Source organism: Trematosphaeria pertusa (genome assembly GCF_010094035.1).
Source record: "Trematosphaeria pertusa strain CBS 122368 unplaced genomic scaffold BU26scaffold_6, whole genome shotgun sequence".
Lineage (NCBI taxonomy): Eukaryota > Fungi > Ascomycota > Dothideomycetes > Pleosporales > Trematosphaeriaceae > Trematosphaeria > Trematosphaeria pertusa.
In genome coordinates this window covers 1,220,005-1,232,875 of record NW_022987217.1, presented here as the reverse complement: position 1 = coordinate 1,232,875, position 12,871 = coordinate 1,220,005, and the positions used below count along the sequence as shown (strand labels likewise).

The 12,871-nt window shown below is 55.2% G+C and overlaps 6 protein-coding genes across 6 annotated transcripts; 4 read left to right on the top strand and 2 right to left on the bottom strand.

Annotated features, from left to right (window-relative positions):
- Positions 1–12: 12 nt before the first annotated feature.
- Positions 13–1,220, bottom strand: BU26DRAFT_518493 (uncharacterized protein). The gene is made up of 3 exons (XM_033828827.1): positions 1,030–1,220; positions 501–982; positions 13–442 (listed from the first exon to the last, which is right to left on the bottom strand). The coding sequence occupies exons 1-3, from the start codon at positions 1,144–1,146 to the stop codon at positions 364–366; spliced, it is 678 nt and encodes a 225-aa protein (XP_033685031.1). The 5' UTR covers positions 1,147–1,220; the 3' UTR covers positions 13–363.
- Positions 1,221–1,514: 294 nt separating this feature from the next.
- BU26DRAFT_482850 (MFS general substrate transporter) lies at positions 1,515–3,681 on the top strand. The gene is made up of 5 exons (XM_033825784.1): positions 1,515–1,833; positions 1,884–1,909; positions 1,963–2,248; positions 2,299–2,890; positions 2,939–3,681. The coding sequence occupies exons 1-5, from the start codon at positions 1,688–1,690 to the stop codon at positions 3,512–3,514; spliced, it is 1,626 nt and encodes a 541-aa protein (XP_033685030.1). The 5' UTR covers positions 1,515–1,687; the 3' UTR covers positions 3,515–3,681.
- A 303-nt stretch (positions 3,682–3,984) lies between these two features.
- On the top strand, positions 3,985–5,927 carry BU26DRAFT_518491 (uncharacterized protein). The gene is made up of 2 exons (XM_033828826.1): positions 3,985–4,116; positions 4,170–5,927. The coding sequence occupies exons 1-2, from the start codon at positions 4,037–4,039 to the stop codon at positions 5,722–5,724; spliced, it is 1,635 nt and encodes a 544-aa protein (XP_033685029.1). The 5' UTR covers positions 3,985–4,036; the 3' UTR covers positions 5,725–5,927.
- A 613-nt stretch (positions 5,928–6,540) lies between these two features.
- BU26DRAFT_518490 (serine threonine protein kinase-like protein SNF1p) lies at positions 6,541–10,181 on the top strand. The gene is made up of 3 exons (XM_033828825.1): positions 6,541–7,294; positions 7,343–8,178; positions 8,344–10,181. Exons 1-3 carry the CDS (start codon positions 6,933–6,935, stop codon positions 9,822–9,824), a joined length of 2,679 nt encoding a protein of 892 aa, XP_033685028.1. The 5' UTR covers positions 6,541–6,932; the 3' UTR covers positions 9,825–10,181.
- BU26DRAFT_294469 (uncharacterized protein) lies at positions 10,132–10,682 on the top strand. The gene has a single exon (XM_033821692.1). The coding sequence runs from the start codon at positions 10,218–10,220 to the stop codon at positions 10,560–10,562; it is 345 nt and encodes a 114-aa protein (XP_033685027.1). The 5' UTR covers positions 10,132–10,217; the 3' UTR covers positions 10,563–10,682.
- Positions 10,143–12,730, bottom strand: BU26DRAFT_455484 (mitochondrial precursor proteins import receptor). The gene is made up of 5 exons (XM_033824883.1): positions 12,404–12,730; positions 12,264–12,349; positions 11,445–12,216; positions 10,735–11,378; positions 10,143–10,682 (listed from the first exon to the last, which is right to left on the bottom strand). The coding sequence occupies exons 1-5, from the start codon at positions 12,717–12,719 to the stop codon at positions 10,608–10,610; spliced, it is 1,893 nt and encodes a 630-aa protein (XP_033685026.1). The 5' UTR covers positions 12,720–12,730; the 3' UTR covers positions 10,143–10,607.
- Between the last annotated feature and the right edge of the window lie 141 nt (positions 12,731–12,871).

Below are 12,871 nucleotides of genomic sequence, written 5' to 3'. Positions count from 1 at the left end.
CAAGCTCGATCGCCAGGCACCAAAGTTGCGATATTTATACATTTTATGATTACATGGATTACAGATGATGATACACTAGACGATTTCATCCGTTCGAACCTTAGGACCCTTGTGAATGAGAACAGAGTTCCCTGCCGAAACGTTTCCTCCTACTAATCGCTTGCCCAGGAATAGCAATATAGGCCGCGGACAATGGATGATCGCTAATACGGCTCTAAAGCATGGTATCATCACTGCGGATGGTGGAGACACCTTGTCATTTCCATCGGACGCGAATGCTACGGCGCCGCTCGTCGCATGCAGCGAACGGGAGCAGGGAGGCTTTCGGCTTCGGTTCCGGAGACAAGAGCGTTCGCCGAACCACTACTTCTTCCTCATCTGGCTCTCAAGCTGACGAAGTCGTTCGACGAGTTTCTCGCGGAGAAAGGGTGTCAGGCCGAGTCTAGAACCAACCGTCAGCACCACGCAACAGCCCATCAAAACCCCCACGAAGTACTCACATTCCCTCTCTTGTCACCATTCTATAGGTCCCGCTGTCCTGATAGTTTCCATCCACCGAAACAAACATCCCATTGCCATCCACTTCTACACTTCCGAAGATGTCTTCAGGCCAGGCAATCCTACCCCAGTCTGGCGGATTTCTCTCGTCGCTCACATGTATCCAGCCTCCCCTGTTTGCGCCGCCCATTCCCGCTTGATGATTCGCGCCTCCGGCGCCATCGTTGCTGCCGGATCTGGCCCCAAGGTTGAACCCGCCTGGTGAGGCGAAGACAGCCGCTTGTTGCCGCACGTTGGGATCTTGGGTTGCGTAATTGTGTAGAACAGACTGTAATATGGGATGGAATGAGGCGTTCTCAGTAAAGTTCGCAGGCGTTGGTGGGATGGAGGTACAGCTTCCGAGCGCAAGTTCGAGGGTCGGAGGATTGGTAGGGAGGAGGGTTAGGAGGGATCGAGCAGGGTCTAAAGGATGTTTGAAGACGTACTGATACAGAATTAGCTGCTACCGCACAGTCAAGTCTACAAGCTTACAATGTGTGGATTTTCCGGAAGCGTTGATACATTTCTTGAACCTCGCAGGAAAAGTGTGGGAGCTCTGCATGAGGTCTGGGCGCGGCGCGCTGTCCGAGTAATTGTTCTCGGTAGCATTTTATAGGAATTACTGTACGGGAAACCTACGAAAGAGGTGCGCTGGGCTGGAATTGACGCTTGAGCTCACATTGAAGCTCCCTCAACACGATGACGAACATCTGGCGGCCCGAGCTCCAAAAATTTAGCGAAACAGACCATTCCCTATTCGACCTAGGCACCTTTCCCTCTGAAACCCTTTAGCGCACTGCCAAAGACGAGTTCGTCTCGTCTGATCTCGTATGTAGCCTCTGGCAGCTGCCAGTATTGAACTTCTTTACCGCACATGAGCACGTTCTCTGTGCCGAGGTGGTGCCTCCGGTCTCTCGACCGCCAGCGTGCATGATCACATCCCAGTCAACCACTAGTGACCCCACCAAAGGTAAATTCTTCATGTCAACGAATAGAATGCTCCGCTCTGAGCTCCCGCGCCTTATGAGCGTCGGCCGGCATCGGCTGTAATGGTAAAGACTTATAACTGCCTCTACTCTTCTCTCCGAGGATATTTCTGAATTCGTTTCGATTCCTCGTCTTTTCCTGTACATTGCCTTGATTGTTGAGGATGGCCGCGGACATCACAGGACGCGGTCCACTAGAGAAAGAGATTGCAGAGGGCGAGGACGATGCGCCCAAGTACGGGGACCTCCATCAGGATGTTGAGGTTGGGCCGGAGATGATTGATATTGATCGGATCGAGAAGGTGTATAGGTAAGCGCCTTCGACTAGCCCCTAGTCTCAAGCGACTGACAGAATGGCAGCAAACTTGACCGACGGATATTACCAGGTAATCTACAGTCAATGCGGCAGAGCCCTAGTTCGCATACTCACAGAATGTAGCGTTCTGGGTCCTATACTTCCTTTGCTCCGCCATTCGATCCAATGTCGGACTTGCGCAGACCATGAATCTGGACAAGGGCCATGACCTGGCCTCCGAGCTTAATTTGACGCCCAAGCAAGTGTCGACCGGTCTGGCGTTGTTCTATGTCTGTTATGTCATCTTCGACTTTCCCTCCAATCTGGTCATGTCGAAGCTTAGCCCGCATGTCTGGATGAGCCGTATTGTTACTGGAGTGGGCATCATCGGGACTTGCTTGACCGCTATGAAAGCCGCTTGGAGCTTCTAGTACGTATCTTTTGAAAGAAGGGGGTTTGTTCCACTAACACACTGTCTAGCCTGCTCCGCCTCCTACTCGGTATCGTGATTGCAGGCATGTGGCCAGGCATGTCGTACTATCTTACTCTCTTCTACCCTCCGTCGCGAACAGGCAAGCGCATTGGAAGATACTTCACCGCTGCTCAGGTCTCTGCTGCCGTTGTTGGACTGGTCTCAGCCGGCTTTCAAGAAATGGATGGCTTAGGTGGGCTTGTGGGCTTTCAGTGGATGTTCCTGCTTTACGGCCTTGTTGGAACAGTAGTCGGCATATCATTACTATGGTGGCTTCCGGACCGACCACTTCCTCCCGGCGAAGTTCGAGAGCGCAAGGGATGGCACAGGTACATGCCGGAAAGCAGACCGGCTTTGACTGGCGAAGATGCCAGAATCCACTACGAGGATTTGACGCGAGTTTACCACCGGCGTGCGTGGAATATGAATGATCTGTGGAACGTCATGATTGACTGGCGGCTGTGGCCCTTGGTCATAATGTACTTTGGAGTGGTAGGAGTCGGCATTGGTACACAGAGCTATGGTACCGTCATCATCCGCGGCATAAACCCAAGCTTGACGGGCATCGAGCTCAGTCTGCTATTTGCTCCAATCTGGGTGGTAAGTCCATTTCGCCTCCAGCCCGACATGTGGCCTAACCCGAAGCAGATGGATCTCATTGCCATTCTCATCGTAACTCCCCTTTCCGACCGCTTCCATCACCACCGCGCTCTCTTTTTCAGCGCCGCCGTCATGATCCAAATAGCAGGCCTCCTTGTCACCACGTTCGCAGGCAACGGCTCAAGCTCCTGGTCGCGCTACGGAGGCCTCCTGATGGTAGGCTTTGGTCTTGGCCCCACCGTACCAATATGCATGACCTGGACCAATGAAATTTTTCAGCCGCGCCACGGCGAGGTCGGTGTAGCAGCAGCCAGCGCGCTCGTGTCCGGTTTGGGTAATCTCGGCAGCATTCTGACGACCTACGCGCTCTATACGGGATGGCCAGAAGACGCAAAAGGACCACACAAGTATCGCAAGAGCAACTTGGTCATGATCGGGATACTGTGCGCCAGTATCCTGAGCGCAGCCGTTATGGTGACTCTATTGAGGATCTTTGGTAACGGAACGGCGAAGCAGGTTAGCAGCGGCAGCTCGACTATGGAAGGCGGAGATGGATACATTGATGGAGCGGCGAGGCGGGAGGTGCAACAACGCGGGCTCGGTCGCATGTTTTGCTTCCGGTGATGGGATCCATCACACTGCCTCGCCACGGAAGTGGAGGCTTTGGGACAACTCTGTAGCAGACGCCGTCTTTCTAGCCTTCGGTGCTGATGAGCCATCCTCAAATTCTAGGAGCATGCCTGATATCCAATAGTTACGGCCAACACATGCTGAGGTGCTTTAAGAATAGCTTTGTAAATTTTCCAATCAAAGATACAACAGCGGGAAGAGGACGAGGTCGACGAGGTCAAATTCTCACTATATTGTGTAAGCTGCGTCATTGGATTTCTCTTCCGAATTGTCCCTCGTATCGAAGCAAAGCCCACTCAATTTTAGAAGGATCCGAGCTCCATTTAAGAGCGACTAAGCGAGGCAGTAGTTTGTGGACGAGTTGGCGTGGCTGCCTTAACTCGGGGACGGACGTGCAGGGGTCTGCATCCGCACGAAAGCAATATCGTCGAGCTCACGCCCCTCCTCTCTCATCTTCCTCACAATCTAGCCCGGTCACATATACATACACTACCTCACGCGAAAGCCTTTGACAAGATGTCCGAGCCCGCATTCTACCGCCTCCCAGTCGAGCTTTTGGTCATGATACTCGAAGAGCTCCTCTGGATTCCGTCAGGGTAAGATCAGTCCCTGATCATCGCATCAATTGTGATAATGACGGCTCGTACAGACTGGACCTCCCGCATCTGAAGAATCTGCGCTTGGCCTGCAGACAGTATGCATTCTTACCGCGCCTGTTAGCAACGCTCTTTAAGAGCATCAGGCTCGTTGCTTCGCCCGAACATGTCGAGATTGCGGAGAAGACGGACCTGAAGAGCATCAGGCCGTATGTGCAGAGCGTAGTGTTTGAGCCGAGCAAGTACAGCTGGGCGATGACGGAGGAATTGTTCGAAGAGATTGTTACAGTGGCCCCGCTGCAGGAGTTTTGTCAGAGGCATAATGATAAGCTGTGGGAGACTGGGGGCTGGGACCGCAACGGTAAGAAGTTCTTGCATGATTCCGATGTTGAAGTGCTTGGAGTGAGGGGGTTTGTCGAGAGGTACATGGGCGGTGAGATGCCGTTTGGGGAAGAAGAGATCAAGGAGGGGTTTGTGCGATACATGGCGCGAGCGAACGAGACGCGGGAGTTATTCGGAAGCGGGAGGCTTGAAAGAGCTTGGACGGGTGCCTTGAGGCAGCTCCCGGAGGTTGGGATGTTCACGTTGGGTTCGTGGGACTTCGATAAAACGATCGCGCTGCAGCACAGGGTCGAAACGAAGGGTAGGGGTTGGGAAGAAATCAGATGCGAAGTTTACGAGCACAAGCATAACTGGGATGCCGGTCACAACCACGCGCGTTGTCGGCGACCACAAGAGCCCGTCGGCGGAGCAGTCTTCAACACAGCGATTGCGAGCCTGATCGCCGCAGGATCGACCATTACGGGTCTCGACATCAAATACTGCGCCGAGGAGACCTTCAGTTGGGCGGACAATGGCCTATTGCAAGATCTCGACCTCTCACATCTTGAAAGCCTCTTCTTCCGCCCACAAACCTGGGAGGACGGGGAAGGGGAGAAGATGGGGGACAGGAACTTCGACCTCGGAAGAGAAGAGCGTCTCGAAGCCCGGGCTGCTCTCGCCGTCACCTCAATCCTTAAGAAAAGCTCCCAAAGCATCAAAACGCTCGAGATAGTCACAGGGGTTCCACGATGTCCTTTTGCTTGGCCTCTGCCCGACTCTATTATCGCGCTCCCTTCCCTCGAACGCTTCTATACTGGCGCCTCGCTCCACCTCCCTGCTTTCGCGCGCTTCGTAAAGCTCGCACGGAACCTCAAGCACCTCGAGCTGAAAAGCTGTCACGGCAAGGGCTGGGAGTGGCGGCAGCTCTGGGATGCCATTCGGCATCACCCATCCCGCATGATGTTGGTGTTTGACCAGCTTCCGTGCAGTGACGCGGCGGAGATCAGTATGAACCATTGGACGGGCGAGGAGAGCAAGGACGAGGGGTATGAGGATGATGTGTGGATGAATATTGATAGGAGTTTGGAGAATTATGTGAGTAATAGGGGGAAATGGGACAGGAGTTGCAGGATGTGGTTTGACGGCGCTGCGTCGGATGAGGAGACTGAGAGCGAGGATGAGAGTGGTTCAGACGAGGAGAGCGCTGGTGGTGAGGATGGCTCGGAAGGTCCGGATGGCCCGGATGATGAGGACATGGATGGCGAAGACCGACGAGACGAAGAGTAGGGCATTCCCACTTGAGTAAATATATGCCTGGGGTCCTTCGACTGGCCGTGTTAGGCGGCAGCGTAAACATCGTGGCTCCATGGGCGTGGAGTGAGTGCACTAGACACAGCAGCAGGTACCGGCTCGTGCTGCCACCCTTGCAGCGAACAGGAGTTCTTCCGTGGCCTCGGATTGGGGCGGGATCTCACCGATCAGGCATTTTGATTTCCTGATGGGCATGTCAAATGCCCATTGCAGACCCCTGGTGGGTCACGAGCGCGATGCGCGTGGAGACGGCACCATTCATATGCGAGTCAGCATCCCAGAGCTGACGCACCGAGCGAACGGGGAAGCTGTATCCCGGGAATAGAATTAATAGGGATGGAAGTCTCGACTCTGGAGACTCCAGACCGTGGGACTTTCCTCTCGTTTCTGGTGCGATGGACGCGGTGACGCTTGGATGGTAGCGGATGATCGGCCTGGCCGGCGTGCACAGACCCGCCCCAGCAGTGAGTTCGTGAGGCGTTCGCGGCGGTTGAGGGGTCTTTCAGCAGCATCGTCATCCCCTCTAGCTCGCGCAGCTTCTTCCCTCCCACCGTCTGCCAGAACACCGCCCGCCACAGTCTGCCCGCCTGCCTGTCGCTTCCACCGAGCACACTGCAGCCTTTCCAGCGCCGCGAGCACTATAGCTGTTTCCTGCGCCCCACTCGGCCATCCATCCATCGCTTTCCACGACTGTCGGCCCCGGTCTCCCTCAGCGCGCCCTCACCGATCGGTCCCGCCCAGGCGTTCCTTATATCGCGCATACCATCTCGGAGAGCTGGGTATACCGTCAATGGTGGAGGAGCCAGCGCATCCGTGAGTGGGGCAGTGCGTCTGTCCAAGCGGGTGACGGCCCGATACACGGTTGAGCGAACATCTACCCCCCCGCGCAGCCAAAGAACCCGCGAGGCAAGTGGCCGTTCATGCTGATTTTGTATTTCTCTATCTTGGCTGTTTGGCAGTCCAGCGTTGTCTCGCCCAGCATCACATGCCGAGGACCCCTCATCCGCTCTGTTGGGCCCAGCGATAGCCCAGAGCAGCCTGCTAACACTACGTATAGCTCCTGCAACTCCGCGATCCGAGTAATTTCGCTGCCTACAGCTCCCCTGGATCACTCTATAACCCCATTCTTTAACCCGTAATACCAACTCGCCTTCGAGCTCTCGTCGCCGCACGCTGCGTTCGCCATGTCGGCCGCAATCGACAACGAGGACCTGGAGGAGCTCTCCATCTCCATGCCTCCTCCGCGGCGGAGCTCTGCCAGGCCGCCCGACTTCTCGTCCACGCCGGTAGCGCCAACAACGGCTGTGCAGGAGACCAAGAGCCGCGATCCCAAGGCGAGCCAGCGACTGGGCCAGTACACAATAGTGAAGACGCTGGGAGAGGGCTCGTTCGGCAAGGTGAAGCTCGCCACGCACCAGGTCAGCGGCCAGAAGGTGGCTCTCAAGATCATCAACCGGAAGAGGCTCGTAACCAGAGACATGGCAGGGAGGATAGAGCGCGAGATCCAGTATCTCCAGCTGCTGCGCCATCCGCACATCATCAAGCTGTGAGTTGAGTCAGCTTGCGTTCGAGCAACAGATGCTGACTCCGCTAGCTATACGGTGATAACGACGCCCCTGGACATCATCATGGTGCTGGAGTACGCCGGCGGTGAGCTCTTTGACTACATCGTCAACAACGGGAGGCTAGCGGAGGACAAGGCTCGCAAGTTCTTCCAGCAGATCGTATGCGCCGTCGAGTACTGCCACCGTCACAAGATTGTCCACCGAGACCTGAAGCCGGAGAACTTACTGCTAGACGACCACTACAATGTCAAGATTGCAGACTTCGGACTGAGCAACATCATGACCGACGGCAATTTCTTGAAGACGAGCTGCGGCAGCCCGAACTATGCTGCGCCCGAAGTGATCTCGGGGAAACTATACGCCGGACCAGAAGTTGATGTGTGGAGCTGCGGTGTGATCCTTTATGTGCTGCTAGTGGGACGGCTGCCATTCGACGACGAGTACATCCCCACCCTGTTCAAGAAGATTGCGGCGGGGAACTACAGCATCCCGAGCTATTTGTCGCCGGGCGCCGTCTCACTTATTAAGAAGATGTTGATGGTCAACCCAGTGCACCGAATAACCGTGGCCGAGATCCGCCAAGATCCCTGGTTCACCAAAGATCTCCCGTCGTACCTCAAGCCAACTCCGGAGGAATTCTATGATACCGGCGTGGATCCGAACAAAGCTATCGATCCCAAGAACCTCGGCCCATCGCAGCCGGCCGCGGTAATACAGAAGCTGCACGAGACAGTCGTCGGGAAGCTAGGAAAGACAATGGGTTACGCGAAGCATGATGTTCAAGAAGCGTTGGCACGCGACGAGCCAAGCGCAATAAAGGATGCCTATCTAATCGTCCGGGAAAATCAGCTCATGAAGGAAAACCGTAAGTCATCTGCCCCCGCTCAATCTACGTTCTTCATTCCGAGATCTCTACGATGTACCCTGGTCGTGTGCCTTGTGACCATGGCCTGTAGTACAATATGTAACCCCACACTCCCGGTCTATGGTCCGCGATTCTGCAACCTATATGGCTGACTTTGGAATGCAGCACTGTTGACGCAAGAGAAAACGCTTCAACCCTTTTTCGCGACTTCGCCTCCGTCACACGACAACTACATAGGCTCAATACCTGAGCGGATGGGCAGCAGTCGTCCGCAGGTCATACCTCCACCATCCGATCCCGAACGGACACGCCAGAGTTCAACATCCAGCAGTCAGATTGCGACTGTACGGAGTCCCATCAGCACCATTGCTGTCCTACCAAGCAGTCTCCCAGAGTTCCATAAGGCGTACATGAAGGGCCATCCGAAACCGTTTACTCGAGCCCAAGAGCCGGAAGGAGGCACCCCTCCAGCCGAATTATCAGAAGAACAACGAGCCGCACAAGCTCGCCGCCTGCGGCCTAACCTCCGCGCAATCCCAGACCCAGCTAGACAACGACCGGAACCCATGACAGCCATGCCCGCGAAGAAACCACGACCGACCAAATGGCAGTTCGGTATTCGCTCGAGGAATCAGCCGGCCGAGGCTATGTTGGCCATCTTCAAGGCCTTGAAAGCAATGGGTGCGGACTGGGAAATTCCCAGGATACGGAAGGCTGGCGGAGAAAGCGAGTCTCGGAGCCGCAGCAGCTCACGGAATTCAAGATCTCATTCTCGATCGATGTCGCCGAATCGCTCCCGTGGATCATCAATATCCTCGTCCTCTTCGCAGGACGAGTGTGAGGTCTCAGAGCGGGAGAACGACCGCGACACGTCCCCCAGTCGTCGCGAGCCACTAACGGTGCGTAACAAGGATAACGATGAGGAGCCGTCGAGAGGACGCCCAAGGAAACACTACAGTGCTGCAAACGACTGGGGCTACAACATCCCCGAAGACCCGTGGGTGATCAACGCGCGCTTCCGCAAAGACGGCATGTTTCCCCCAGGCGTCGCACATCCGTCGTCCACGCACTCCTCCCGCGTCGACCTCCACGATCCCAACATTCTCCGCCGCCGCAGCTCCACAAATACCAGCACATCGAGCCTCAACCCCATCGAAGGCATTACTACGGCCAACGCCGAGAGAGCAGGCTCCGCTGCCGGCGACTCGAGCAACTCTTCCTCGCGCTACCCGCAGCCAGACGAAGCCGTCTTCATATACATGTCGATTCAACTCTACAGCATCGATCGCGACTTCTTCGTCGTAGACTTCAAATGCGCGGGCTACGAACGGCTCGTCAGCAGTCTCGTCCGCGAAATCAAAGCTGCTTCTACCTCCAACACATCCATCTCTAATCTAGCGCTTTCAACATCACAGCACCAAGATGGCTGGGACGATGAACAGGGCGTGTGGCGCAGACTCGGCGAAGGCGAGCCGCTGCCCGAGGATCTGGCACGCGAGTTGCGCGAGGGCGGGAAACAAGGCGTGCTAAGGGAGCGCACCGAGGAAGTCGGTGCGGGCAGGAAGGAGGGCGAGAAGCGGTGTACAAGTCCGTTTCCCTTCTTGGACGTTGCGAGTACGCTTATCCTGCAGCTTTCGGGAGAATGACGAGCGTACAGCTCTGTGGGAGGTAATGGGTCACGACGACGCGGGAAAGAGGATTAGATTGGAATGATGACCCAGGCGTTTTAGACGGTGTTTGGCTGGCATGGCCTGGATGGAGTGTGATACCGGATGCTGGTGCGGACTCGGCTTGATCTTCGGTCGATAATGATGATGATGAGGCTATGAGCAAGCATCTGACTTGATGTTAGGTGCTATCGTAGTGCGCGGGCGGAACCTTGACATAGCTAGATGCATGGAGGGTAAAATGCAAATATCCTTTTCGAATGTGGACAACGCGGAGGAGAGACTTAGTATTTGCGTGCTCGGTGTGTGACTCTAGTGGTCGTTGCAAGCTCAAATGAAGACGGAACGCTTTGAGAAGTTGAGATACCATTCATGCATTACTCCATTCATCGATCGATCGTCTCCAACTCAACCCGCCCAAATGTACTTTTATCCCTGCCAAAAGGGCAGGGCTCTTGTCGTCTACCAAAGAGCACAACAAATAGTGCCTGTACCGCACCGCCGCCGTCGCCGCGCCCCTCGGTCTATCATACAAGCGCGCCTCCTTCGCTACTTCTAAGCTCAGAGCGTCGACCTCCCAGATGGACATGCACTCCAGCCAGTCCATTCGCAGAGCGCGGTGCAGAAAACGTATTAAAGAGAGTTTTCAACGGGGGGATGGTAGTAGAGATATGCAATATGCAGAAAGAGGAGGAGAAAGAGAAAGATGGGGTGTAAATACAGTGGGAGAAGGGGGCAAGGAAAACGGAAGGGCTAAAAGGTTTACCGCATTCCTGCTCCGAGCCCAGCGCCCATAGCTCCTAGTCGTGATGCGAGCTTGGGGTATTTCTCTTGCACCTGTGGCTTGTCAGTCGCTTTCGAAATGTAGAGCGGATGGATGTGAATCTACCTCCAATTGCGTCCGCGTAGCCTCCGCATAGCTCAACGCGTTGACGATTTCACCCTCTGTCCTCGAAAGTTCCGCTGCACGTTCGAAATACTTCAACGCCTCCGTGACCTTGCCTTGTTGCAGAAGCAACTGCGCCATCGTGGCAACCGCAATATCGCATTCTGGGTCGATAATTAGCGCCTTCTGGCATAGCTTCTCCGCCTCCGCGAAGTCATTCTTCCACTGGAAGAGCGCGAGTGCCTTGTTAATGAGCGGTAGCACGTTAATGCCCAGCGGTTTTGTCGACTTCTCCATTTCCACGGCGGTGTCGAACTTCTCGATTGCTTCTTGGTATTTCTGCTGGTCAAGAAGCAGCTCGCCATAGTAGTTGTAGACGTCGGGAACCTGGCTGAAGTTCTTCATGCAGCGGCGGAACGTTGCCATTGAAGACGCGATGCTTCCCATCTTATACTGCGTGACGCCCAACTGGATATGTGAGAAGATGAAATCCTTGTCGAGATCGATCGATTTCTGGTAGTCCTTCGCGGCCTCGCCGAACTCAGCCTTGATGAAGTGCAGCTGTGCGCGGTGGTAGTAGATGTCCGGGTCGTCCTTGTTCTGGGCGAGGGCGGCGGCGAAGTCGGCTTCAGCGGCGTCGGGATTTGCTTCTGCTGTTAGCTGAATCCTTACCTGTTCGTTGAGAGGAAATAAATAATCTGAAATGGCCTTACCCAGCTCCAAGTGCATGCTGGCGCGCTTGATGAAGCTCTGGGTCAGGGACGGCTGGAGCTCGACGCTCTTGTCCATGTCCTTGAGCGCATCGTCGTTGTCGCCTTTGAGGTATCTAAACGTTCCCCGCATGTTGTATGCGAAGGCCTCGTGGTCTCCGAGATCTCCGAGCTCCAATGCCTTGTCGAAGGCTGCTGCAGCCTCAGTGTAGCCCTCAGCAGTCTTGGTGCTCATTGCCCTCAATCCTTTCCGCAATTGTCCGTTCCCAGTATTCTCGTCCAGTTCCGCATCGTCCTCGAGTCCGTACGGCGGAGGCGTCGGTCGGAAACTTTGGAGATAGTTTGTAACGAAGGTCGGACTCGGCAGCTTCTTCTCTTTCGAGGCGAGAATAGTCTTGCCCTTTGCCTCGGCGACTTTCTTGAGCAGTCGTTCGACACTCTGCGCGCTGTTCTCGTTCCGGAATCCGTCGATGATGCAGCTAGCGGTGTAGTCCAAAAGAGCTTCGCTATTGCGATCCACCTGCTCATATGCGTTCGCCCGTCGGTTGAGCGCCTTCACGTATTCGTTGTCCAGGTTGATAGCTGCAGTCGTATCTTCAATAACCTTTTCCCAGTTCGACATTGCGTTCCAGCACGCGGCGCGGTTCGAGTAGAATACAGGGTCTTGCCGGCAGAGGATAGCCTTGCCATAGAGTTCGATCGCACGATTGTAGTCTTTCGAGCCGTAAGCCTTGTTTCCGGCAGCTTTGAGCTTCGCCGCGTATTCTTTTCGCTCCTGCGAACAGTTAGCCATGTCGTGCGCGGAATACCAACCCATCATACTTCTTCCGATAGGGTAGCGACTATGCTCTCATCGACCTCTGGGAGCTCGTCCTCGGCTGCTGCCGCCACTGAAGCCTTCTTAGGCTCTGTTCCATCATCAGCAAACCCTGCGAAACGCGACCGCTCCCGAGCTGACATACCGGCAGCCTTGCTCTCCTCCTTTGTAGCAGCCTCCTTCTCTGCTCGTTCCTTCGCCTTCTTGCGATCCCGCTTGTTCTTCCGCTTACTCGAAGCTGTCGTCCCAGGCGCCGGTGCATCCTTATTCGAATCCGAGAGATAGTAAATCACGCCGCCTGCGCCTACCACCAGCGTAAGCCCCGCGATTGTGTATACGACGCCCTTGTGCTCGGATGCCCATGTTGATATGCGGTCCCATAGCGAGCTTGTGCCGGGATCTGGAAGGTCGACGGGGAAAGGGCCTGGTGCGTTGGACAGTGGAGCTCCGTCAGCCGACATCTTGGAGCGCGACCGGAAAGACGAGATTAAGAGGAAACTAGTCGCGTAGAATGGAGATGAAAAGAAGCGGAAGGGCGCGCTCAATGGACGGCGGTTATGTCGATGAAGGGGTTGCTGCTCCGATTTGGAGCTTGGATGGAAATTTGGGCCTG

Excerpts from the sequence above, each read along its gene's own strand:
- BU26DRAFT_518493 (XM_033828827.1), bottom strand. The coding sequence starts at position 1,146 with ATGCTACCGAGAACAATTACTCGGACAGCGCGCCGCGCCCAGACCTCA. Across the intron at positions 983-1,029 it reads TTCCGGAAAATCCACACATT|TACGTCTTCAAACATCCTTT; the intron begins GTAAGCTTGTAG and ends ATTCTGTATCAG. Across the intron at positions 443-500 it reads ATGGTGACAAGAGAGGGAAT|ACTCGGCCTGACACCCTTTC; the intron begins GTGAGTACTTCG and ends GGTTGGTTCTAG.
- BU26DRAFT_482850 (XM_033825784.1), top strand. The coding sequence starts at position 1,688 with ATGGCCGCGGACATCACAGGACGCGGTCCACTAGAGAAAGAGATTGCA. Across the intron at positions 1,910-1,962 it reads TGACCGACGGATATTACCAG|CGTTCTGGGTCCTATACTTC; the intron begins GTAATCTACAGT and ends CACAGAATGTAG. Across the intron at positions 2,249-2,298 it reads AAAGCCGCTTGGAGCTTCTA|CCTGCTCCGCCTCCTACTCG; the intron begins GTACGTATCTTT and ends CACACTGTCTAG.
- BU26DRAFT_518491 (XM_033828826.1), top strand. The coding sequence starts at position 4,037 with ATGTCCGAGCCCGCATTCTACCGCCTCCCAGTCGAGCTTTTGGTCATG. Across the intron at positions 4,117-4,169 it reads CTCCTCTGGATTCCGTCAGG|ACTGGACCTCCCGCATCTGA; the intron begins GTAAGATCAGTC and ends CGGCTCGTACAG.
- BU26DRAFT_518490 (XM_033828825.1), top strand. The coding sequence starts at position 6,933 with ATGTCGGCCGCAATCGACAACGAGGACCTGGAGGAGCTCTCCATCTCC. Across the intron at positions 7,295-7,342 it reads CATCCGCACATCATCAAGCT|CTATACGGTGATAACGACGC; the intron begins GTGAGTTGAGTC and ends TGACTCCGCTAG. Across the intron at positions 8,179-8,343 it reads TCAGCTCATGAAGGAAAACC|CACTGTTGACGCAAGAGAAA; the intron begins GTAAGTCATCTG and ends TTTGGAATGCAG.
- BU26DRAFT_294469 (XM_033821692.1), top strand. The coding sequence starts at position 10,218 with ATGCATTACTCCATTCATCGATCGATCGTCTCCAACTCAACCCGCCCA.
- BU26DRAFT_455484 (XM_033824883.1), bottom strand. The coding sequence starts at position 12,719 with ATGTCGGCTGACGGAGCTCCACTGTCCAACGCACCAGGCCCTTTCCCC. Across the intron at positions 12,350-12,403 it reads GGAGGAGAGCAAGGCTGCCG|AGCCTAAGAAGGCTTCAGTG; the intron begins GTATGTCAGCTC and ends ATGATGGAACAG. Across the intron at positions 10,683-10,734 it reads CTACGCGGACGCAATTGGAG|GTGCAAGAGAAATACCCCAA; the intron begins GTAGATTCACAT and ends GACAAGCCACAG.